This window comes from Gallus gallus, chromosome 4 (assembly GCF_016699485.2).
Source record: "Gallus gallus isolate bGalGal1 chromosome 4, bGalGal1.mat.broiler.GRCg7b, whole genome shotgun sequence".
NCBI classification, from domain to species: Eukaryota; Metazoa; Chordata; class Aves; order Galliformes; family Phasianidae; genus Gallus; species Gallus gallus.
In genome coordinates, this window is record NC_052535.1 from 17,272,501 (window position 1) to 17,296,613 (window position 24,113).

The 24,113-nt window shown below is 45.3% G+C and overlaps 2 protein-coding genes and 1 long non-coding RNA gene across 7 annotated transcripts in view; 2 read left to right on the plus strand and 1 right to left on the minus strand.

Annotated features, from left to right (window-relative positions):
- The window catches only part of CXorf57 (CXorf57 homolog), a 24,879-nt gene extending 16,608 nt beyond the window's left edge, over window positions 1–8,271 (plus strand). For 2 of the 4 annotated variants that reach the window (XM_025150265.2, XM_040700173.1), the window contains 4 exons: window positions 863–933; window positions 2,121–2,414; window positions 4,204–4,386; window positions 5,210–8,271. In XM_025150265.2, coding sequence (XP_025006033.2) covers window positions 863–933; window positions 2,121–2,414; window positions 4,204–4,386; window positions 5,210–5,355 — 694 coding nt within the window. In that variant the 3' untranslated portion in view covers window positions 5,356–8,271. Of the gene's footprint in view, window positions 1–862; window positions 934–2,120; window positions 2,415–4,203; window positions 4,387–5,209 lie in introns of those variants that run through there. The other 2 variants (XM_015278635.3, XM_015278636.3) reach the window with 2 other exon arrangements.
- Window positions 8,272–8,622: 351 nt separating this feature from the next.
- LOC124417962 lies at window positions 8,623–12,159 on the minus strand. The gene is made up of 2 exons (XR_006939260.1): window positions 11,739–12,159; window positions 8,623–9,630 (listed from the first exon to the last, which is right to left on the minus strand). It is a non-coding gene; the product is annotated as an uncharacterized LOC124417962 (long non-coding RNA).
- The window catches only part of RNF128 (ring finger protein 128, E3 ubiquitin protein ligase), a 37,430-nt gene continuing 22,360 nt past the window's right edge, over window positions 9,044–24,113 (plus strand). The window contains exon 1 of one of the 2 annotated variants that reach the window (XM_004940850.5): window positions 9,044–9,527. In XM_004940850.5, coding sequence (XP_004940907.2) covers window positions 9,122–9,527 — 406 coding nt within the window. In that variant the 5' untranslated portion in view covers window positions 9,044–9,121. Of the gene's footprint in view, window positions 9,528–19,086; window positions 19,541–24,113 lie in introns of those variants that run through there. The other variant, XM_420351.8, reaches the window with a different exon arrangement.

Genomic DNA, 24,113 nt, shown 5'->3' on the forward strand with positions numbered 1-24,113 from the left:
TCAATGAGTTTAACACAACTGTGCTCTGAAGTCGGTTGGGTTGTGGGGGCAAGTGAAATCACACTGCTGTAAAGTCCTCTCTGGTAACTTCTTTGTTTTCAAAATTGAGTGGCTGAAACCTTAATTGAACAGTCTGTGCTGTTTGAGTGAGGATTCTTTTGTGCATAGGATTGAAGATCACAAGGTAGTCACTCTGATACATAGTTCACACCATAGGGATAATGCATTTCTTAGAATATAATTAATACTTAAAAAACACAACGTATTTCCTTTTGTATCTTCATGACTGTATTTGAGATATTTTCCATTTCTTATGAAACATTAGAAGAGAATTTTTAAGATTTATCCTCATTATGAAATTGCAAAATCTGCAGAAAAAATCAAAATGACTGAAGTAAAGAATATCCCGCTAAATAGCATGTACAGCTTTTTTTGCTTTTCTTTGTATATTGTTTCTGTGTAATTGTATTTACCGTGCTTTATTAGTAACCACTTAGGTAGACCAGAATTTCAGAGGTACCTTAAAAAAAAAAGTCTTGCCTGCATCTCACATGTTTGTGATGCAAGATCCAGTAGAGGGCAACAAAGGCTGGCTTTTGTGTGTCTACTTCCTTATCTACTTCATAGAGTAATGAAATAAGGTGGTTCTTATCTTAAGCTCTTGCAAATTGATTTACTGAAGTCTCATTATGTCCAGCTGAAGTCTTATGATGAGAAACCAGGTGCAAATGCTCACTCATTCAAACCTGTTTCATTTATCACTAGAAATCTATCAAGATTAGAACTTTTGTTGGGTACTGTTTGAGATTAAATTGATTTAAAATATATTTTATATATATATATATTTGCTTCATTTTTATAGCTTGAATGAATTTCAACACGAAGATTCTGTACAAGAACAGGCTCCATCAGACAGTTCACAGTACTGCACAGGTATGTCATAAGTAGTTGCTTTGTTTAGAAGTTTAAGCCAACTTCTCTTCAGGTCCAAAGGAGGCAAAGGTATCCTTAGAATCACTGTTTTTATAGTCAGCTCTTCTGTACTACAGAGGCTGTAGCAACCTCTAGGGAGCCACTGTGGCTTGCTCTTGTCGATGTGCTATGAAAGCTGTCAGCAAAGACAGCGTTAGGCTGTTTCCCAGTGTGGGAAATAGATTCTCAGTGTTGCTTCATACAAGCCATAAGTCTCTGTTGTGCCTCAGAAGCATTGCTCAGGAGACTTAGTAGTGTAAGTCTTCACATCTTCTTTTGACAGTTTTCTTCCTATAGTGATATGCATGTGATAAAATTGTCCCTCTCCAGGAAGATAGCCCCAAAACTACTTAAGTACATAATTAAAAAGACAAATACAAGATGTGGGAGGAAATGGGTGCAGCATACAAGCCAATCATGAGAGCAATGGTTAATTTTTTTTTCCTCAGTTGATCTTAACAATTCTTTCTTTCTTTCTCTGCAATTGAAATACAAAGTCGTATTCTAAGCAGCTACTTTCCTGATATTTATTTTTTAGAAGAAGGAAGAAGTCTGGTTTGTTGTCATTATGTGAAGCATGGTCTGGGTTTTTTTTCATGCCAATATTTTGTCGTGTTTTCTTCTTTTCAAAGGTTGCCTGCTAAGAATTTAACTGTGCTGGAAACGTTTTGAAATGAGCTTTCTAATAAGCTGAATGGAGGGGGTTCAAAGTCAGTAGTGACAGATATATAAGTTTTTATCATAAACAATCCTCAAACTATATATAATAATGGGAAAGAAGAATGAAGCTATCACTATCTGTATAGCAAAGGAGTTGAAACTTAGCATAGTCCTCAGTGTTTGTGTACAGTTATTGTGGAGGAATGGGAAAGTTTACCTTCACTTGTGCACATTTTAAATTTGTCATGTTCAAAGAATGCTCAGAAACCAAGTTATTCACTCTCCAAAAATGGGCCACGGTGTCCTAGCGTAGCCTCTAAGGTTACCTGTTTGCTCACATTCCAAACGTAGTTCAATTCTTTGTGTTCTTTGTTTTGAACATGATGCCACAATTGAAATGTTCTCATGAAAATATTTCTCATCGAGCAGAGAAGTGATATGATTCTATGAGCATATAAGCAACTAACTATTTACTCTGTTAATAACAGACCAAGAAGAAAGAAATGATATTCCTGAAACTGAAGAGATGGCAAGAACTCGCAGTTCATGGCAGAGTGACCTGTGGGCACAAGTGAAAGACAAGTTGATGAAATATTTGCATCACAGCACGATTTTCCCAGAAAGCATCCCATGTAAATTTGATTACATGTACAAAGACTTACTTATGCAACAGTACAACCTTCATGCAGCAGTGCACCAACCAAAAGAAACCAGAACAGATAAAAATATCAGTGAATTTAAAAGCACTGGTTGCCTTGGATATTATGAAGTGACAGTTCTGGGTAAGTATTTGGTGTCCTGGCATCTAAAAATGACTAAGCAAGAGCAGAATAAGATCTTAGTTTTTTCCTGTGTTGAGAATGATTTGGAGGTTAGTCAGAAATTGAGTGAATTTCTCTGTCTTAAACCTTTGAATGTGTGGATATTTAAATTAAAAGAATATATACTGACATTTTAGATCTTTGATAGAGAATTAGAATTAGGATCATATTTCACCAGAAAACTGTATTTCATTAAATTGACCATCATATCATTAATTTTAATTACTGAATATTTTATTTCCATTGTCATTTTCCATTTAATTGCAATTTTGTGTACAGGCTCACGTTTCTTATTTGAAGAATGTGTATGGTTCCTTAAGCTATTTATTATTACAGTAGAATATACATTCTGTTCAGTCGTTCAACCAGTTTGACATAATAAAGTAAGTAATTCAATTGGTCTTTATTGTCAGCTAACTTTTCTGTTAGAGAGGTGTTCATCAGGAGTAATTAGTGTTCTTCAGGACGCTTTTTGATCTTTTTGAGCTTCTTTTGAGCTTTCTCCTCATTGAAGTTTTGGTTGTTTTTTTTTCTTGGTACAGTAGTTCCTGAAGTACCTTTTTTCTGTGCTAAAAAAAATGAAGGGCTTATATTTTACCCATTCTCATCAACCACTCTGCTGCTTTTGGTTAGCACAAAGCATCGATTGATTGACCTCAAAAGGAAAAGGAAATTGGCTGGATTAACAGTGCTTATGTTATGTTACTGTACTTTAAAAGTTTCCATTATTTACAAAGGGGGATTTGCAGAAAAGGTGTTTAAACGTTTACAGCCATTAGAATCCTGGAACATGCAATGTAGTATTCAAGCTGAAAGTAACCCAAGTTATGCACCACATACTGCATAGATACACCGGATGTAAAACAGGTTACTTTGCCTTTGTAGCAACTATAAAGTTATAAAGGAGTGTGAAATGGCACCCTATATTGCTTTAATGTTCTTTGAGCTAACAGCATTGTTAACCTTAAATCCTAATACTTGTAGTGCTAGCGGTTTCAATGTATGTGTGAATTGAAATGTTGTTTGTCATTGGTTATTAATTAATCAACAAAGAGCACATAACTAAGAATCTTCTGATGATACTTGGGTCACTCTGAAAGCAATGCCTACTATTTATTTCCATGGAAATAGCAACAGATACGACGAGTAATAACACTATTGGGTAGAGCAAATTCTCAGCTACAAAACGCTATTTTTAAACATAGTCACCAGCATTAGCTATGTGTTTTTGTCAGCAGTGAACAAGAGCCTGCATGCCACACTCATCAAAATCTGCACCAGTGGAGCTGACCACTGTCACTGTCACCACAGCTGAAATGCACCACCCTCTGCCTCACTGTGCTCACATCCACTTTCGATCTCTGTCAACATTCAGCAAGTGTCAATGAGTGTCAATAGGTACCATTTCTTCCACGTGGAGGAATTCAGTTTCACCCTTTGCTCCATACTCACTTCCACATCAGATGCCATTCTGTCAGACTGCCCCTCTGCTGCCATCTGTCACACGGCCACACGGTGTAAGGGAATATTTGGAAGGTTCAACTTATCCTCCTATGCCACCAACGTCCGCCTCTGACATCGTGGGCTAATGTCTTAACATAGGAGGGATTACTTTCAGAACAGCCTTCGTATATACCAATGTTCAGCCTTCAGTAGTCTGATTGTTTAAAAAAAAAAAAGTAAAGAAGAAATGCAACATTAAGTTGTTGATAGAATGAAGTTTATTACTAACAGATATCTTTTTCAACAGGTATAAACCACGATGTTGCAATCGATGTTGCCTTTCTTCCACTGTTTGGTCATGAAGATCCCCACTTATTTCCAGTAGAGGAAGTTGAAAATGGTACGTTGTTGTCTTGCATGAGTAGCAACTCTTCTTGTCAGCAGAAAGCCACCAGCAGTGGAACATTTTTTGACATGTTTCCACTTTCAAGTAAGACTGGCTTTTACTATTGTTACTCATCTGTCTTTTGTTCTATCTCTCAATGCAAACTTCAGATGTACATCAGGTGTTGTTCACCTATTCAGTGAAACATGTGAATTTGATGTGGCCATCTTTAATAAGCAGATATAATACTGAATTTTTCAAGCCTTTACTGGGCCTATTTTTGTACTTGGAAAATAGTATTTTAATATCCAGAACACCAACTCCAGAGTGACCTAGGTGGTGCCTGCAGTTATTTGCTGATGCAAAATTTTACTGACATAGAAGTCATTATTATAAACATGTGAATAATTGCCTTGGTCTGCTTTGACATACAGTAGAACAGCAGTCAGTCCACCCATGCCTATACACCAAAGTATTTTCCTATTACTTAATTATTTTACCTCAGATTATGCTTCTCACTGCTGACACCTCACAGCAAATATGGTGATCGCTGTTAATGCATGTCATACTGTACAGTGCTATATAGGTATGGTGTTTTCCTGTATGTTTATACAGACAGACCTGATTTTGTTCAAATGTATCTTCGTTTTTCTTTGAATTGTGCTATGAAATCTGAGAGCTGCTAATGTTTTAGTAATGCAGATTTCAGCTTTTCTGCTCCTGAGGTCTGATGCTGTCACTTCTGGTGGTTGAATTTATTGATGAGATTCTACCCCAAAAAATAACCATTTCACAGTTGCCCGATACATACTAGTCCGGGTGTGTTTTTCAGTGAAAGAATGTTAAATGTATACCTAAATACTTCATTGAAAACCATGTCTATTCATCATGCTATATGTATCTTAAGACTACTTTTCTTAACTTCTAGATGAAATTGTGAAAGCAGCGATGGACCTCGATGGCAAGCATGTTGTCTGTATCTTGGACGTCTGTCACTTGGGTGATGACAAGGTAGAAGTCTTTCTGAGCAAAATCTACGAGACAGTGGAAGCCGATGTGCCAGATCCAGTATAATTTAATAATTTATTTTTCAAAATTAGATACTGTTGAAAAGGAGGGGAATAAAATCGATGTAGCTTAAATACACCCTCTACACATTGCACTTTTCTAGAATTAGCAGACAAAAAATATCATTCTTACAATAGAACAGTTGCAATGGTCATCCACATAAATGAGAAGGACAGTTGTTGCCTTTATTTGTGACAGTCATGGATCACATTATTGCACAATGTCTTGGTCACTTATGTTCAAGAAAGATGAACTGGCAATACAGTGAGCATTTGAAAGGAGACTGAGAAGCATGACTGTGATTTCTCTTTCTCTGTCTACGTACACAGATATGTAGGAAATGTATGTATTTAGGTGAGAACTGGGAAGAGAGGTAGGCTTTCCCGATACTAAAGGCAGTGTTTGCAAAAGAACTGACTGGCCACAGTAAAAATTGACTGGAAATTTAAGTCATCTTGAGGACAAGAACAGTTACGTCCTGAAGTGATCTTTCAGTGGGAGGCAATAGAGACAGCCTAACCACTTGAATCTTACTGTTTGTGGAAGGGATCACAGTGCCTTTAGTACTGGGGGCTGAATTCAGTGGTCCAAGAAGATATTTTCAGTTCTTTTTACTTGAGCAAAGTCATCTATATTTCTGTATGTCTGCTTTTGTATGTACGATACTGGGGAGTAAGTATAGCACCCAAAGGATTTTAATGTATTTTATTTATTAATTTAAAAAAATGAAATATTAAACTTTCTTAGTGAAGCTTGCTTTTGGCTTTGCAAAAGAAAAACTTTTTAAGAATTATGAAACATGGCAGGATACAGTTTGTCACATCATTACTTTTTTTCTTTTCCCTGTTCACCACTGGTACTGTCATTTTTCTTTTTGATAATAGCTGAGTGAGAGAACTCAGCAGCTGCAAGAAGCCGCTGCTTCCAGATGCCCGAGTGCTCTAAAATCCTGTCAACTCTTTGACTCTGTCAAAGCTGAGCCGGCTCCTGCTCAGCTCAGAGCTAAGTCCCCCCTTCTTCATATTGGCCTCAAATCACTTATACAACTGGATTTTTTTGAGATTATTGTGAAGTAGAAGCTAAGACATGTTGGTAGCTGACAGCTTGTCCATATGAAATGCTGGTCTCAGTTCAGTTGTTTGAGAAGAAATGATTTATGGAAGCAGACTTGTTCTGTTGTGGAAAACTTTCCAGGTGTGTTTTAGCAGCCCAGAACTTGGTAACTGAGGGGCATCTCTTTCCACTATTATGTAACTCATTTTTTATGAGGACAGTGGGTTTTGTCTTCAGGTCCTTCAGATCTCTACCCTAGCTTCAGTTAATGGTAATTGAAGAAAAAACTTAACTGCTTTTTTACAGTAGAATTTCATAGGCAACTTGATAAGTAAATGCCTATGATAAGTAAATGCCATGATAAGTATTTGATGAAGTAAATGCCTTGATATTAAAAAAACAAACAAAAAAAAGTATTCTGGTCTCTATGATGGTTTACAGTTTAAAAATGTATTAATGAGAAAAGTTTAACTTAAATTGCACAGAAGCTGAAGGTTTATTAAATGTGATTATGTATTGTATGTTTATATTTTATATATATCCTATAGTATTAGTTCTGGAGTAATGCTTGCCAGATCAAGTCTTTGTAACTGTACCACAGAAGGCAAAATGAACACCTAACCATCCCAGAAGAGCTGGGTGTTGCTTGCATGTGTAATTTTGATGTTCATGACTATGTGAAAATAAGGGACCATTGCTCCAGAATGAGGAAAATAAGCACCAGCACTTGTATACAAAACTGAGCCCTGCTGACTGTGTCAGTATTTTTTTATTGAGATGTACTTCAGGTGGAAGTCTAATTTTAATAAAACCATTATTTCTAGGAGCAATTTTTGAAAATGATTATCTTTGCGTAAAAGGATTGATGTGGCAAACAGTGTCACAGTCACTTTATTCAGTCGCTCAAGGCACTTAGACATGCAATAGACATCAGCGAATACTGTTTGCTGCATTGCACTGCTTTTACTACACTTTAAACAGATAGCATTAATCATCTGATCCTCCATGTTAGGAGGTTTCCTAACTCTAAAAGAAATATCATAATAGTGTTGAATATTTGTAACTTGCACTTGAGATTTTTTAAGTGTATAACTTTATTTTACCGAAATCACAGTTGACATTTTTCATGGCAAAAATGGAGGAGATACATGAACTCCTTCCTGTAGAATGAAGTGCCAACATTAGAAGCATACACTTTCTTTGTATAGGCAGAGAATATTCAATGCCTATCATAGTCTTTGAATGTGGATACTCTGGGTAATTCTTTAGAGGAACCAACACCATGCCCAGAAATTAGACTGATTCTGAAGTGCTGTGGTGTCAATATATGGCTCCACCAGTCTGTCTGTCTGCTTTCTCCCTGTCAGAACAGCACTGTAGTACTGGAGGTGGGGGAGGAGGAAGGTCCACTCTGCAAAGAAACTACTCACTGCTTTATTTCACTGGAGTTTATTGGCTGAATTATAAAACCAAAGTGTTTTTCATCCTGAGTCTATCAAAACACATTAATTTTGCCATGTGAATCCACATACAGTGTCTTTACTCCTGCAAAATATGTCATAGGAATCCTCTTTCTTGCTGCTGTATATTGCCACTGCTGAGCAGAGTATATTACCAGGTTACATTCTGTAACTGTGTAATTCATATCCAGCCAAAGAACTGTACTCTAAAACCTTACATTTCCATGTTTCTTGTGTTTCCAGCATTAATATCAAAAAATAAACCAGATGAAGGTAAACTGATTGTATAGCTAATGGTACTTTTGAGTGTGTAAACCTACATCATAATATCTTAGAGGTCGATTTTATGTGTTGTAGCAATAGTATAACACTGAAAAGTGGAGAATATAAATAAAATAATATCAATAAATGTTTTGGATTCTTTCTTTTGATTTTGTAAGTTTGCTTCTGAAAGCTGTTGCAGGAATCCAAAGTCATGGTTATTCTTTCTGAGTCTTTACAGGAGAACAAGGTTAAGCTTTCATCAAAACGTATCTGCGGTGTTGTGGCACTACAGCAGAACAAAATGAACACCTTACTAACATAGGAGTTCTGCTATTCATTGTTGTAAAAAACAACTCTGAATTTAGGGGAAGAATCTATATCCAGAATGGAGAGTGAGAATCATTCAGACATGTCACTGAGAATCTTAAAAGTAAGCTAGGATGGGAAGAGTAGACTGAAACGATCTATTTGTTCTACGAATGTTTCTCTCCACGTCTGACCTTTTCAGTGAGGTGATTTACTTCGCACATCGCATTGTGAGATGAGCGCTTGCATCACACAATGAAAGATGATCTAGTCCTTCAGGAGTGACATTCAGGTTGAAATGTGAGACTTCCTGGAGCAGCAGGCTTGAGCAATCTCTTAGCAAACAGCATTGCAGCCCAAATTCGGCCAGATCTCAGAGGAGATCTCAATTCGGCGGGATCTCAGAGGAGATCTGTGCTTCCTGAGAGAAGAGCAGCAAGTTAGAGCTGAGGGTTGCTTGGAAGTTCCTGTGTTCCGCGTGTCTGCATCACAATAGGCAGGTGTGCCTTCCGCTCCTTCCCTGCCCCCACTCGAGATAAGTGTGTTGACGCATTGAGTAGCTGTGGGTGGTGTCGGATTCCTGTTGGCACTGAAATTTCAAACTAACCAGCAGGCTGTGGGCTAACCATGGCCACCGCTGGCTGAAAATATCCATAGACTTCTGCGTTTTGTGCGTAGGAGAATAAGCAATGAAGCAAGAAAATAAGTTCAGTCCCGTCTGCTTCCTGGTGATTGTTGGTGTACTGTTCAGGACTACAGAGACCACTGCGGAGCGTGCCTTTGTCAGTTTGCTCTACTTCAACAGCACCAGCAACAGGTCTGCGTCCGAGCAGTGTGAATGCGGCCTGTACGGGTTAAACTCTCCTCTGCTGAGTGCTCAGGGCTTCGTGGCCATTCCCAAAGCCGCCAGTCTTCAAGCCTGTGACTGGAACACCCAGTTCACCATCACGGAACCGCCGTGGATCGCACTGATTGAAAGAGGCAATTGCACTTTTGCTGAAAAGATCAAGGTGGCAGCCAGGAGGGGTGCAACAGCAGCTGTGATCTACAACGCACCGGCCAAGCGCAATTACCCCATTCCAATGTCCCATATCGGTGAGTGTTGTGGCGTGAAGCTCTGGGACCCGATACTGCCGTTATCTCTGGCCCAGCACAACCAGGCTGTAAGGAGGCATTTGTGCTCGTGATTGATGGTTGCCTTAAACAAGATAATTGAAGGGGGAAAAAAAATGCATTATGAAATTTGAGTCTTGACTTGGGAAATACGAAATACCCTGAAATACCCTGCTGTTGTGCTCAGTGTAGCCCGATGGGTGAGTGTCTGAAGTTAGAACCATTTGTCGCTTTTACAGCAAGTAAGTCTGCTTTGGAGGTGTATATATTTCCATATATTTCCAAGGCTGGAGGATACACGTGAGCCCGCAAGTGCCTGCAGCACAAGTATGTGCTTTGCAGATAGCAAGCCAGATCTTGCATTTGGGATTCTTTTCCAAATTATTTTAATCCTTTCTGAACAGCTGCTGATCTCAGCCTCTCCTGTGATCCCTAACCAAAGATCAGACAAAAAGATTCTAATCACCCCCTCTGGCTCCAATAGCTGTGAATCTATGGTGGCAGAAGTCGGCTGTGATATGGTATTGCTTGGCTCTTATTTGTGTGTGTGTTTGCCCAGGTCAGCCTGGCAAAATCATTTATTAAACGTTTATTAAAATGTTTCAGTGCACAGCACACCTGCACGCAGCTACTTCTCTGAAACACACTCTGGTGGTGCTGTGCCTGGAATGCTTTGGTTGAAGCCTTCCTTGTGTGATGTTAGGAGCAAAATGAGGAAGTTTTAATGCCAGTGTGGGCCAGCATGCTGCTGACCACCTCCCCGGTGCTGCTTCAGCAGGATTACGGGTACGGACCCAAAGCTGCGTGGTTTGCAGGAGCACTGCAGGCAGGTTATGAGCCTAGCCATGTCCAGTGCTGCAGTCTAATCTCCAGGAAAATGCATCCTAAATAAGGTATTGCACAATGCAAAGCACAGTGCTTTGTTGTAAACCACAGCCAGCTGCAGCTTCTCTGATAGTATAGTAAAGCCAGTGTTTGCAAAGGGCAGTACTGGAAGTATGTGGCCAATAACCCCAAGCTTTGCTTTAACTGTGGGAAGCTGTTTAGGCTTCAGTGGCCAGCATGAGAAGATTCACATTACCTCGATTTCTTGGTTTGTTTGTGGAGCTTGTCAGCTCACACAAGCTGACAAGGCCAGGGAAAATATACCCCCTTTGGTAGGTGGCATTAGGGTCTGTTTCGTGGCACAGAAAGTTAATACATGAGCCCCGTGTTCACATATGCTAAATACAATAAGGGTAAATGACCTCAGTGAGAGGAGTTCTTGACTTTGTCTAGTCAGTGGAGGAGAAGCATCATGCCCTGTGTTTGTTTCCTTCGCCGCAGACCTGAGCTGTACTGTTTTTTATAGAGGAGAAAATGCCTGGGGAAGGGGTAACCACTGCAATGCGGCACTTGGAACAAGAGTGTGCTTGGAGATTATTTCTCTATTTGTATTACGATTGCTCAGAGGTGAGAAAGGAAATCATAGAATCACCAAGGTTGGAAAAGACCTCCAAGATCATCAGTCATCCACCTACCACCAGTATTTCCCACTAAACCACGCCTCTAGTTGATCTGAAAGGTCCCTTCCAACCCAAACCATTCTATGATTCTACACACAGCTCTTGAACACAGTACACAGGTGGAATTGGCCAGTGATGGCCTTGTGCGGAGCCGGGTCTGCAGAGATGTGGGGATGAACCCTCTCTGCCGCTTGGCTTGGGAGAGAAGCTGCCGTGTTGGCAGTGAGTTTGCTGCCACCTGTGGTCTGTGTGCTCCCAGTCCAACGGCAGCGCTGGCATTAGCAGCCAGCACTCACGTGGCCAGCCCCAAGAACCAGCCGTGTTCATAACTGAACACAGGCAGCTTATATGTCTATAGGAACTCTCTCCCCCAGGTTATGTATCAGGCCTTTGGGCGTTGGCCTTGCCTTCCCTTCCTCCGTCCTGCTGACTCCAGCATGAAATCAATAGAGCTTGCTAGCCAGCCTTGTTTTCTGTTATAACAGAAGTGCGTTGCACATCGTAAAACATCTGCTGAGTCGTATAGCAATGGAACAGTTTGTTCTGGTCAGAATGCATGTGCCTGGGAGGTGCGGGTGGTTTAGAGGTGTTGGGAAGGGACAAACTGAGAAAACCTCCATTCTTGGTCCCTTCCTCATCCCCTCCAACAGTTCCTTTTGTCTGTTATCAGGCTGATGTTTCGGTTTACCTTTACGCATGTAGACATAAAGCTACTACTGTATCGGCTTCATCTTCTCTATGAAATATGTCTTGAGGTCAAGATGTTGGTAGCATCTTTCCCATTCCCTCTCTGATGATGTGAGTAGTGGATGGGAAAACGCTCTCATTTCATCCAGAAGATTTGTCTGTCGGTATTTATGTCTTACTGGCAGGACGTTAGATTGTCAGTGCTACAGAGGCACAGCTTTTGCTGGAAAAGAAAAATGACTCTTTTTAGTACTTTCAGCACTTGCATCATTTTCTATGGAAAGGTGATGGAATGTGCATTGCTAACACACTTCCACTGCAGGTCCTCCCACACCATTTCCACCCATGGCATTTTGGTGCTCCCTTTTTAGTATCGAGTATTAGAGCAGGGCTGTGCTCTGCCACCCGACAACCAGGTCAGTTGGTCTCTGCCTTCCAGCAGTGCTGGTGCAGGCCGGTAGAGGGCTGCATGGCCTCATAACAGTTATTATTCCCGCCCCCCCCCCTTCATTTACAAGAGGTCAGTAGGAAATAGGAGTACAGACAAAAAAAGACTTAAAACATCATTACTGCTAACATTCTTATGGTGCTCCCATATAGCAGCTAAGCTACAATATCAAGTGTGTTCTGGAGGGTTTTCTGCACAGTCTCTGCTAAGACCTGGTGAAAGGGGAATCTTTCACCTGGTGGTTAACAAACACCTCCAGGACATGAAGAGCATCACTGTGGCAGAACTGCCTTGTAAAAGCTCCACGTAGGTACCTCAGCTTGTTCGTAATTACTAGATGTCATTGGTGATCCTGACAATAACTGGGAGTAGTCATGGACCTGTGCTTCCTTCCATCTTGTTTCAGGATATTCTATGAAGTCAATGTCTAGCTCCTCTTATACCAGAAGGACTTTGAGGGAGGATCTTACTACTTGTTGATGCAGTGCCTATCATAAACTTTTAGCTTTTCTTTTCAAAGCCGCTATAAAATCTTGCTCAAATCCCCCACTTTAACTCTCTGAAACATCATTGGTTATCTGAACTTTGGAGTGATTCCTGTTTTACAACACATTTTCAGTAGTTCTCAGTTTACTATGGAAAATGCCAGGTACTGTGCCCTGAACTGCCATGGACGTCCACATGGAGCAGATGCCATGAACTTCCCTTTTTTCCAAGTTCTTATGAAGCCAATTCCAAGCTCTACTAATGGCAGTCCAAACACATCCATGCAGTCAGGCATTTCATAATGTAGACTCAATTCCCCCACTTATTGCTGGGGAAATTGTCCTCATGATTCCCTGCAGTGAGGGCAGTGGCAGTGGAAGTGCCCAGTCCGTCACCAGCCAGAGCAGGTGATGCAAGCAAATGCTTATCAGGGCAGCCACTCTTAAACAGCTGAAAAATTGAACGGTGGAAACCTGGCAGTCACCGCCCCTTGGGGGCACTGCAGGGAGTACTGGTGAGAGTCAGCTGCTTGTACCTCATCCCCAGGGTGGAGGCACAGTGGAAACACCTTGGATCAATACAAGCACACGTGGCTGCGCAGTGCCTGAGTGAGGAGCTGGGCATCGCTGTCTAAGGGGAAATGGCTCAAGATAGATTTAGTTTAAGTTCTGCTCATTTCTAAGTTTCCCATGGTTTGTGGCTTTGCACAGGCTCAGGCCAAGACCCAGAGCCTGGAATCCAGTTGGACGCATCCAGTTTCATGCATCTCCTCTCACCATGTTGTGGGATGGTGAAGCTCAGAGATGGAGTCCTTTTTCCCCAGGTGCTGAGTGGTGCTGACTCACCCCAGGGGAAAGCTGAGCTTTGTTCCTTTTATTAGCTGAAATGATTCAAATCTCTTTTCCTGCTTCCTTGAAGACCCTGGTTCTGGGCATGGCTCTGGGCCATGCTGGCATGCAGTGCTCCTCTTTCTGCCTGTGGCACTGCAGGGAAGTAGGACCAATTGCATTCACCTGGGTAGGAGCAGGCAAGTGGTTTTGTCCTAACACCTCTTCACTGTGTCCTTCTGCCCCCTCTGACTCCACACAGGTGACTCTTTTCCCCCTCCCCATCCCTATCATTTCACCTCTGTTCCCAGAACAAGGTGAGGAGCCCTTTTTCCTTCCTTGTTCCTTGAAACAATAAGCCTCACGTTCTCGCAAGTGGGCCTCTTGCTGGGCAGAGGCACTAAGGAGCCAGTCGTCCAAGGGCAGTGCGTCTTGGGTTTCAGCCTCTCCTTGAGGGCCTGCCTGGGCCTTTTACCAGCTGATGGTGTTAGCAACCTGTTGGGAAAATTCCCCTTGGATTCACCAGGTGCTCCCTTCCATTTGGCTGAGTTTGGCTGTCAGCCCAGACAAGCAGGGAGGAGGTGAGGGCAGAGGAGGGATGAGGACAGAAAGAACTGGGAAGCTTGCCAATGTCCCTCTGGATGGTATCACTTCCTTCTGTCACAGCTGTACCATTCAGCTCAGTGTCATCTGCAAACTTGCTGAGGGCACACTTGATCCCATCACCTATGTCACTGATAAAGATGTTAAAGAGCACCAGCCCGGAGAAGGACCCCTGAGGGACACTGCTTGTCACCGGCCTCCACCTGGGCATAGAGCCACAACCCTCTGCCTGTGACCTTTTAACCAATTCCTTATCCACTGAATAGTCTATCTCCAATTTACAGATAAGGATATGATGCAGGTCTGTTCCAAAGGCCTTGCACAAGTTCAGGTAGATGACATCAGCTGCCCTTCCTTCATCCATCAATGCCGTCACTCCATCACAGAAGGCCACCAGACGGGTCAGGCATGCTCTGCCCTTGGTGAAGCCATGCTGTCTGTCTCAGATCCCTCATGTGCCTTAACATCTCTTCCAGGAGGATCTGCTCCACGATCTTCCCAGGCACAGAGGTGAGGTTCACCCATACTTCTCCAGGTCTTCCTTTCTCTCTTTCCTAAAAATGGGAGTGATGTGATGTTCCCGGGGACCTCACCTGACAGCCACAATGTTTCAAACACGAAGGAGGGCTGCTCAGCAGCCACATCAGCCAGCTCCCTCAGGACCTTGGGATGCAAGGGAGTGATAAGGTGCATCAAATTTTTTGCAGGTTTCTATTACTATCTCATTTTAAAATTAAGCTGAAGTAGGTGTTTTTGGATGTGCTTCATACTGCAGGGCCCATCACTTGTAGCAGCCTCTGTTTTAGTGAAAATCTGCTGCTGCTTTCAATGCAGCTGTCCAGCCAGGCAGGTTGAGCCACAAAAGTGGCAATGCGCAGGAAAATCCTGAAGTACAAACATAATTTGTACATAATGGTAAGAGAAATGAATCTGAAATGCATTTTGTTGTATATTTATGAATATGACCCATATCACGTTTTCATAGAATCATAAAATCACCAAGGTTGGAAAAGACCTCTAAGATCATCCAGTCCGACCTTCCAGTTCAATCATCCAACTATCACCGACATTTCCCCACTGAACAATGTCACTGAACCATTTTTTGCCTCCACCCCAGGTTGTTGTCCCCAACCACTGCCGGGCTGCTTCAGCCGCCTGTGCCACCAATGGCTGTGAGGCCAGCAGTCCACATCCGTGTAAACCAATCCAGGAAGAGCAAACAGTTTGGACCACATTCATCTCTTCCTCAAAAGGCTGAGTATCAACACATTCTGCTCTTGAGGATGTGCTGAGTCTTCCAGTCATCTGACACTTCTCTTTTGGTAAACTGCATTATGGGCATGGTATGGAAATCTTGGTCTCCAGCCTGGATGGAGGTTGGCCCATGTGCCTCAGGGGAAGGGAACCACTGGTTCATTTGTCTGCATGAAAAAAGCACTGTTGCTGCACAATGACCATCACTGAAACAATAGACCTCAGTATTGTCATGCTTAGCCAAAATGAACTCAAAGCACATGTTGTCTTGCGAGTTCTGCATTTCTTGAATGCTTTTGTTGCTGTTGTTACAGTTCTTCAGAGGAGTCCTAGAAGCTTTGCTTGTTCAAGGCTCCTTGTAGTCACCTGTGGGGAATGCCTTTGTCATCACATCAATATTCTTGCATCTCCCAAGCCTTGCTTACTTTTAGTTATCAGCCAACTTCCTTTGATATGAAAGGTGAAAAACGTACTTTCATGGAATCACAAGTTTCTTGGATGGGAGGAAGTATGTACATGAACTTATTTTGCTGTGTGAGAATCTATTCCCTGTGTACCCTCAGCCCACGTGAATGGTGTTCTGCCCTTATTCCCTGGGCTAGTAGAGGGCACAAGTAGCACTGTCGCTACAATTGGTTCCACAGTGAAAGAACTAATGAAAAACAGCAGTTGCTTCCCTGGTGAAACTTGGCTGGAGCTGGCAATTTCTGTCTTCTGCATCTTGCTACAAGAACCACCACAGATCCTACTGGGAGCTCCAGAAGCTCTCACATACAAGCGGGGAGGGTTCCAGACTTTGTGCCCCATCCAGCCTGAGCCTTCCCTCTGGAAAGGGCCAAAGGGCCACACACTCTATTGCTATACCTCTATTTTGTTTTAGGCTGGATTGTTTTACCCACACGGTCACCTGTTCTGGAGCCACTCACCAGTCCAAGCTGCTCCATTGCTGGCTGTGAGCTGGACAACATCTGCTGCCTTTAGCTTGTGATTCAACATAACGTTCATTCCATGCTGTTGAGTCCTGGGTTACATTTTAGGGATTTTCTTTTTTCATTTTTGTAGGTGCTTCTTCTTTGCCCTTGGTTATTCAGTGAAGGCCCAGAGATGCTTTCAGGTCCATATTGTACACGTGGAGGGTCCAGTACTGGCTGCTGTAACACCTCTCCCCAGAGGAGATTTCTTTTGTCCTTGTAAGCTTTATTCCAAAGACTGAGATTGAGAGCCGGGTGTTTGAATGAGAAGCAAACTCAAAGGACGTGAACATACAGGTCTTTCATCAGGAAGTTGCCCCGAGTGATCCACCTTGACATTAAAAGCTGTATTTTGCATAAGCTTTTTTTTTTTTTTTTTTTTTTTTTTAAACCTTGGAAAAAAGATGCTTAAATATTTACTCAAATAAGATAAAGCCCCAGGTGATAAAAGAGCCCATACCTATAGAAGTCAATGGCAGTTTTGCCACGATTTCTCTCAATCTGAAAGTCCTGCCCTACTTTTTGAGCTTCTCAGAGCCTCCTCAAGCAGCCCTGAGGAAAAAGATTATTTTTTTGCAGAAAAAAAATTTGCAGCCTAGGTTTTTAAATAACAAAAATTTTCTCAGGTCACCAGTGAGCAGGGCAGTTATTTATCAGCAGCCAACGGCTGGAGCAGAAGCTGTGTCCCAGCAGAGCTGCTGCAATGCCCTATGTCTGCTCCCTGCACCCTGCCTGCTGCACTTATGCCCACATGCACGAAGCTGCAGCCCCACGCCTGCCCTGCTGTCCCGTGGCTGTAGCCCTGCTGCAGACTGCACTGTGTGGAGGTACAGGGCTGTGGCTCAGCCAAGGCCTCGCACTCAGAACCCCCTAGACTATAGGAAGCTTTGAATCCTGGCAAGTTTCTGCTTGTATGTGGTCCGACTCTGTCTTGGTGACAATGCCAGAGCTGAGCAGCCCTGAAGCTCTGAGTGGTTTGGCTCCTGTCCATCGTACAGACTGTGATTAAGTTGTTCCCTGCACCTATATGGAGCAGGTTTCAAAACAAAAACATCTCTGATTACCTACAGATAAATGTCTTACTGCAGCCAGAGATGTTACTGCTGCAGCAAGTTTTCTGCTTACATGTAGAATGAAAAAAGGAGAGAAAGGAGAGGCGTGTTTAAGCTGGGACAAAAGGCTTTGCTCAGTGAGCTCTGTGTATTTATTTAGAAATATTGATCTTCAGCAAATTGCTTCATCTGCTCTCCATTACTTGCTTTGCACGCTGCTATTTCAGCAGCAAAACCAACGCCGTGCTCCTGAGCCTCACCAGGCACTGCTCAGGCAGCAGTGTGCTCACTGGGGTGTGTGCAGGAGGGCTGCATTCGAGCCACTTGCTTCTCAACCGTCATTCATTGTGCCAACCCCTATCGTGTCCCCAGGGTTGGCTGGCAGCCTCCCATCGGTTGTGCTCAATAGCACAGCTGTAAGTGAAGGGAAATGTGCACCACTGAGCTGTACTGAACTGTTGGTTATTGGCTGCATGGATTCCGGGTCAGGCAGAAGCCCGTGTGAAAGACTGAGTAGAGCCAACTCCTATGAGAAAGGGTCTGACTCTTCGTTTACACCAATTTTGTCTGTGATGGCATGGGCAGCAGCTGGTTCTGTGCCACTGTGCGATGGAACGATCCCTTCTGCATGCCTGGATCCCAGCCCTGCAGTGACAGGCGGACGTTTGGGGGTGCTGGGGCAGCTGGTGCAGAGCAGACACTGTGGGGGGGCCTCTCCATCACAACAGCAGTCCTGTGAGAAGGGGAGCTCGAGCTGTTCGTGTTTCTCCCCTCGTCTCTGATTCTGAACAGCTGGGGCTGTGCAGCCTGGAGAAGGGAAGGCTCCAGGGAGAGCTGAGAGCAGCCTGTCAGTATCTAGAAGGGCTGTGAGAAGGAAGAGGACACTCTTGAGCAGGGTCTGTGGTGATAGGACAAGGCAAAACAGTTTCAAACTAAAGAAGGGGAGATTTAGACTGGATGTAAGGAAGAACTATTTCACAGTAAGAGTGGTGAGGCACTGGCAGAGGTTGCCCAGAGAGGTGGTGGATGACCCATCCCTGCAGACACCTGAAGTCAGGCTGGACTGGGCTCTGAGCACCTGATGGAGCTGTGGGTATCCCTGTTCAGTGCAAGGGAGCTGCACCAGATGGCCTTTAATGGTCCCTTCCAACTCAAACCGTTCTTTGCTTCCACGATCCTTGCCCTCCGCTCACACACACAGGGATCCAGCTGCGCTGCCTGCTGCAGGACAGCAGCAGGACGTGGGCACCCACGAGCACGGGGCTTCCGAGTGCCCACGAAGTCACTGCAGAGCCCTGCAGAAACGCACATTTCCACTGCGGCTTGCACAGAGCCAGCAATAATTAATTACGCAAACACGACTAGTACATAAATAGAATAAGGAGCAATTGGTTGAAGTGGCAGATTTGTATTGCACCCTTAATGAGGGAAAACAATGGCCGATGAATTAACACGACTAATCCAGCACTCCATAAACCTATTTCAGGCGGGACTCGCACCGCCCGTCGCCGAGCGCTCCGCAAATATTAACTCGGCGGCGCGGAGCGGTCCGGACGCCGCGAGCTGCGGACTCCGTCACGCCGGCGGACGGCCGGGAGCGCTTCTCTCCGCCCGGGGGGTGGGATGCGCCGCGGCGGGGGCGGCCCCGCTCCTCCCACGTAGGCGGTGGCGGGGCCGAGGCGATTTAGGGGGCGGCGGCGACAGCGGCGGGGCCGTGAGGTGCGGGATGGCGTCGGGGGCCGCGGGGCTGCTGGCGGCGGTGGCCGCGCTGCTGTGCGTCGTGCCGGAGCCCGGCGTGGGGGCGGCGGCGGCGGTGTGGACGGCGTGGCTGAACGTGTCGTGGGAGGACGGCGCGGGCGGCAACCGGAGCGGCTGGGAGGCGGGCGAGAGCGGCCTGTACGGGCAGGACTCGCCGCTGCAGGCGGCCGCGGGGCTGCTGGTGTTGCCCGACGGCCGCGACGCCTTTAACGCTTGCAGCGCGCTCACCAACTTCAGCGCGGCCCCCCCCGGCGGCGGCCCGGGCTGGGTCGCCCTCATCCAACGCGGCGGCGGCTGCAGCTTCGCCGACAAGATCCGCCTGGCCGCCGAGCGCGGCGCCGCCGCCGCCGTCATCTACAACTACCGTGGCACCGGCAACGACGTGCTGCCCATGTCTCACGCCGGTGAGCAGCGGGCGGGCGGGCGGCTGCGCTGGGGGGCGAGACCCGGGGTCGGCCTCGCGGTTAGCTGGGCTCCGGTGCCGAGCTCTGCCTCGCTCCCGCTGTCAGCGCGGCGAGGGGTTCTGCAGGGAGCGGTCGGTCCCGTTCAGGTGCTGCCGTCGGTGAATTAACGCAGATGAACGAGGGCTGAACGGGGCGGGCGGCCACCCGAGCTCCGTGGGTGTGCGTGGGGAGGAGCGGTGCCTCCGGCCGCTGTTTGGTGGGGGTTGCAGCGTGCCGTGCCGGCTCTGCCCGGAGCCGCTGTGTGCGGTCCGGGGGATGGGTTGGGGCCCTCGCATAGGTATGTTTCTCATATTTCTTCCCCTGTGCACGTGCTAACTGCCTCTGAAAACAGGTAGGGTACGAGGCTGGTTTGATTTCCTATAAATAACTTTCATCAGCAAACTTACCTACAGGGGATGAGCGAAAGCTCCATTAAAGGCTGTTTCCTTTTTGCAGAGGCTGATGCCAGAGCCTCTCATCTGCACCACAAAGCCTCCTGCTTGACAGGAGTGTGCTTTTGTTGCTTTTTTTTCCCTTCTCCGGGCTGTCCATTTGTCAAATGAAGAATGAGTTCTGGCTGCATTCCAAACTAGTGCTTCCTGACAGCAGCCCTCTGCTGAAGGCTTCTGTCTGCTGGTGGCAGCAGGACAGGTGCCTGGCTGTGGGGCTGGGATGAGCTTCCTCTGGCTGCCGTGCCTGGTGCTGTGGGGTGGGCATGTAGCACCTCCCCGCCATGCCCGTGTGCTGCCCAGTGCCAGCGCTTTGGGCAGCCCCATTCTGACACCACAGTGAAAATGAATAGTGAGTCTTAAAGCTTAGGCTGTTCAACAGCGTACTTGTAGCTGCGCCCCTTATGAGACACAGACTTCCTTGATAAGGAAATGGTGGCTGCCCTTGGAAGCTCATTTATGCGGTCTTAATGAGCTGTGTGACTGTGCTCCACTTTAAGAATTTAAAACCCAGAGTCTGGGCTCTTGTCTCAGAGGCAGAGCTTCCTGGTGTAATCACATCATCTGCTGACAAACGGATGGAGCTGTTGGAGAGGGTGAATGAAGATGCTCATAGGGCTGGAGCACCTGTCCTGTGAAGACAGGCTGAGGGAGCCTTTGTTGCTCTCAGTTTTGTTTTTGTTGTTGTTGTTCTCCACTTTTGTCCGGAGAAGAGAAGGTTCTGGGGATACCTCACTGCAGTCTTCCAGTACTTGAGGGGAACTTGTAAATGGAAGGGGAACTGATGTTTTACACAGGCAGATAGTGATAGGACAAGGGGGAATGGATTTAAACTAAAAGAGAGAGAAATTAGGTTAGATGTTAGGCAGAAATTCTTTATTCCGAGGGCAGTGAGGCCCTGGCACTGATGCCCAGAGCTGTGGGTGCCCAAGACCGGGCTGGGTGGGCCCAGGGCAGCCAGCACATGGCAGGGATTGGGGCTGGGGGGGCTTTAAGGTCCCTTCCAACTCAAGCTATTCTATGAAATGCTGTCAGGATTTGGCTCTCATTGCTCCCACTGCTCTGACAACAGCAGTGCTGCTTGCTGTGTGCCTGCATGACCCAGCAGCTCCAAGTAGCTGTTTGCACTGCTGACTGGGGTGGATCACTGCTGAAGCTTTTTGTGAGGCGAAAGTCTTGTCTCTGTCCTTTCCACCATCCTGGCTGCTGGGAAACCTATGGCATCTTAATCTTGCTGGCAGCTGCTCCTTGAGACGAGCCATCTGCTTGCCACAGGGCTGCTCCAAGCGGAGCGCTCCCTCCCTGCCCATGCTGCCTGCAGCTCTCTGCTGAGGGGCTGATGCTGGAGTGCGACTGGCTGTCCTGATCATTCCTCATGGCAGGTTTCAGGCCCCAGGGCATGTTGAAACTTCCCAGCCAAACTGATGTCAAACAGGACAGCGACTTTCTGGAAGAAGACAGCTTCTGTCCTCTGCGGGGTCAGCCTGGGCTTCTGGAGCAGCTCCTTCTGTAAAGACCTCAGAATGCTTGTGCTGCGCCATAGCGACCTTGTCACCCTGCTTTGAGAGAGTTCCTGGCTTACAGTCAACATGTTTAGCCTGATGAATCTTTATTGCTTATATCAGTGCTCTGTGTGGAAACTTTCTGACGTGCCAACTTATTAAAAATAAATAAACAAATCCTACCAATAGAACCAGCAGAACACAATAAATAGCCGAATCAGATGTGATTAACTCCTGCTTGAGAGTCTCCAGCACATAGAATGTCAAGGATTTAACAGAGTCCAAAGTGGTATTTACTTTGTACTTTATAAGCACAGCACTTTATCAATTAGCAAACTTGAGTTTTAATTGTGTTCACTTTAAGAAGATGGTACCTCTCTGTGGCAGGCTGAGCAGGGTTTCAAAGTACAGCTCTGTGCTTATAATTGCACCTCTCTCTGCAATCTGTATTGACCTTCTGAAAAAGACATTTGGTTGGAGGAAAACAGCAGCATGTAGGGGGAAAAGGTGCACAGTAAGAGTTGGTTTGTTTTAAAGGTGGACCTTGACTTAAGATAGAAGCAGACTGTTAGGTGGCCGTGTTGTTAGGCTGCATTAAATTCTTGTCAACCAATTGCTCCTTATTCTATTTATGTCCCTGCACTTGGTAAGGGAGGATTCTCTGCTGGTCAAGAAGTTGTTGCAGTAATTTTGTTTGGCTTCTCTTGTTGTGTAACTAGCCTTGAGGAGCACATCACCTGATCAGCAGAGGGCTTATTCGAGGAGAAGGCAGCTAAAGGGTTCTGGCTACAACCCTAACAGTGCATCTTGGGCTGATAGATCTGGTTCAAGTCTATAAACTGCATCCATTGGTGAAAAGGGGGAAGGAAAGGTTAAATACATAGCGCTGCCACTTAACTTGTTCTGCAGGAATTCCATAAAGGTTAAGGCCAGCAGTCGAATGTCCAGAGGAAATAGCATATGGCAAAGAAGTGTGCTTGTGCTCTGCTGGAACTTTGTATGAAGCACGATATTTAGAAACAAGCTATAACTTTGTTATGAAAGGCACATGTGACCTGTAAAACTGGTCCTGCTGAAGCAGAGGATTGAGGCGGAATGGCAAGCCCAGGGGAGGCTGTACTGAGGCTTTGTGAATGTTGTATAAACAAAAGTTCAGCTCTGCTTTGCAGTGAGCAGGGCTTGCACAGAGTACATCCAGGGCAGTGTTTGCAGCCTTCAGTGCCTGGAGTTCACTGGTCTGGACCTGAGACTAGGTGTTTGGGTACGTGTACTACAACTTCATGGCTCCCTCATTTAAACTTAAGGTTGTAGCTCTAGGGGCATTCAGATAGCTGGATGTGGTTCACTGAGTCTGGCTGATGGCCCATATCTCAACCTCGCAGGGACTGTGGGGTTGCAGTAGTTGGGGCTGACCACAGTGCAGGGGTCTGTGAGCACCCAGGGGAGGAACTGAGGAGCAGATCGGTGCCTACTGCTGGTGGCCTCTCATCCTAGACCATGTTCTTCTTGATCTAGTTTGGGTTCCTCTGTGCCATAGAAAAATATGCAGAATAGGCACCAACCCTTAAATAGCGTGGAACAGTTCTGTAAAGTGCCCTTGCTCTTTGGCTTTACTGGGCTGCTGAAACGTGAAAGGATGAATTAAAATCCTAAGTGACAGCTGTGGCAGCAGAGGCCTCATTGTGTGTGGCTGTTGCCCTAAAACAATGACACTGCTTGTTTGCCTCCAGTCCTGAACATGCCACTGAGCAAACAGTGGTCGGGCTCAGTGCTTTCCTGATCATATCAAATGTGCCCTGTCTTCCGCTTGCTGACAGGTGCCTCCTGGCTTTCATTGTGCTGATTTGTTTTATTTTATCGTTAGCTGCCTCAAACTTGCTCATTTCCAGCGAGATGTGGGCTGCTACCAGTGTGTTAAGAGCAGAGGCTGATAGTGGCGGGCTTGATCTTAATGGAGGAGGGTGAGCGATGCATTTTCTAAATCAGTAGTGCTGAATGCTGTTGAAAATATTTGCTGAAGACTTCTCCATAGGGAATGTTGATTGCTGTTATTGTAGAGGGCTTCAGATACCGTTACATAGATGGAAAGGGAGTATTTCAATCTTGCCAGTGCCAGTGACCAAAAACCATGCATCAGATCTCTGGGGCAGCTTTGTTCACATCGTGGTGCACTTACCAAGTGTGCTGTCTTGGCTGCTGGGCTCAAGGATGATTTCATTTTCCAAGATTTAGAGCCTGGCAGCATTTGTGCAAGTCCTAAGGGCTCGGAAAGAATGTGAGGGGGGGTAACGCTGGTGGTTGTTGAATTCATTTGGCAAATAATCACTCTTAGCACTGTTTAACTAAATAGAATGCAGGTTGGTTTCCAGCTCCAGCACCCACTGGGAGCCTATGGAAATTTGTGTTATTTAAAACAATGTTTAGTCTTAATGTGCTCCAGCCCGTTTGGTAGAAGTTTCCCATGCTTCTGTCTGTAGAAATCTTCCTTGTCCGCAGTGATGACTGTGTGTCTGGTTTGGGGCCCAATCTCACCCAGTCTCCCAGGGCTGATGGGTGGCTGTTCCTGGGCAGGGCAGTCCCATT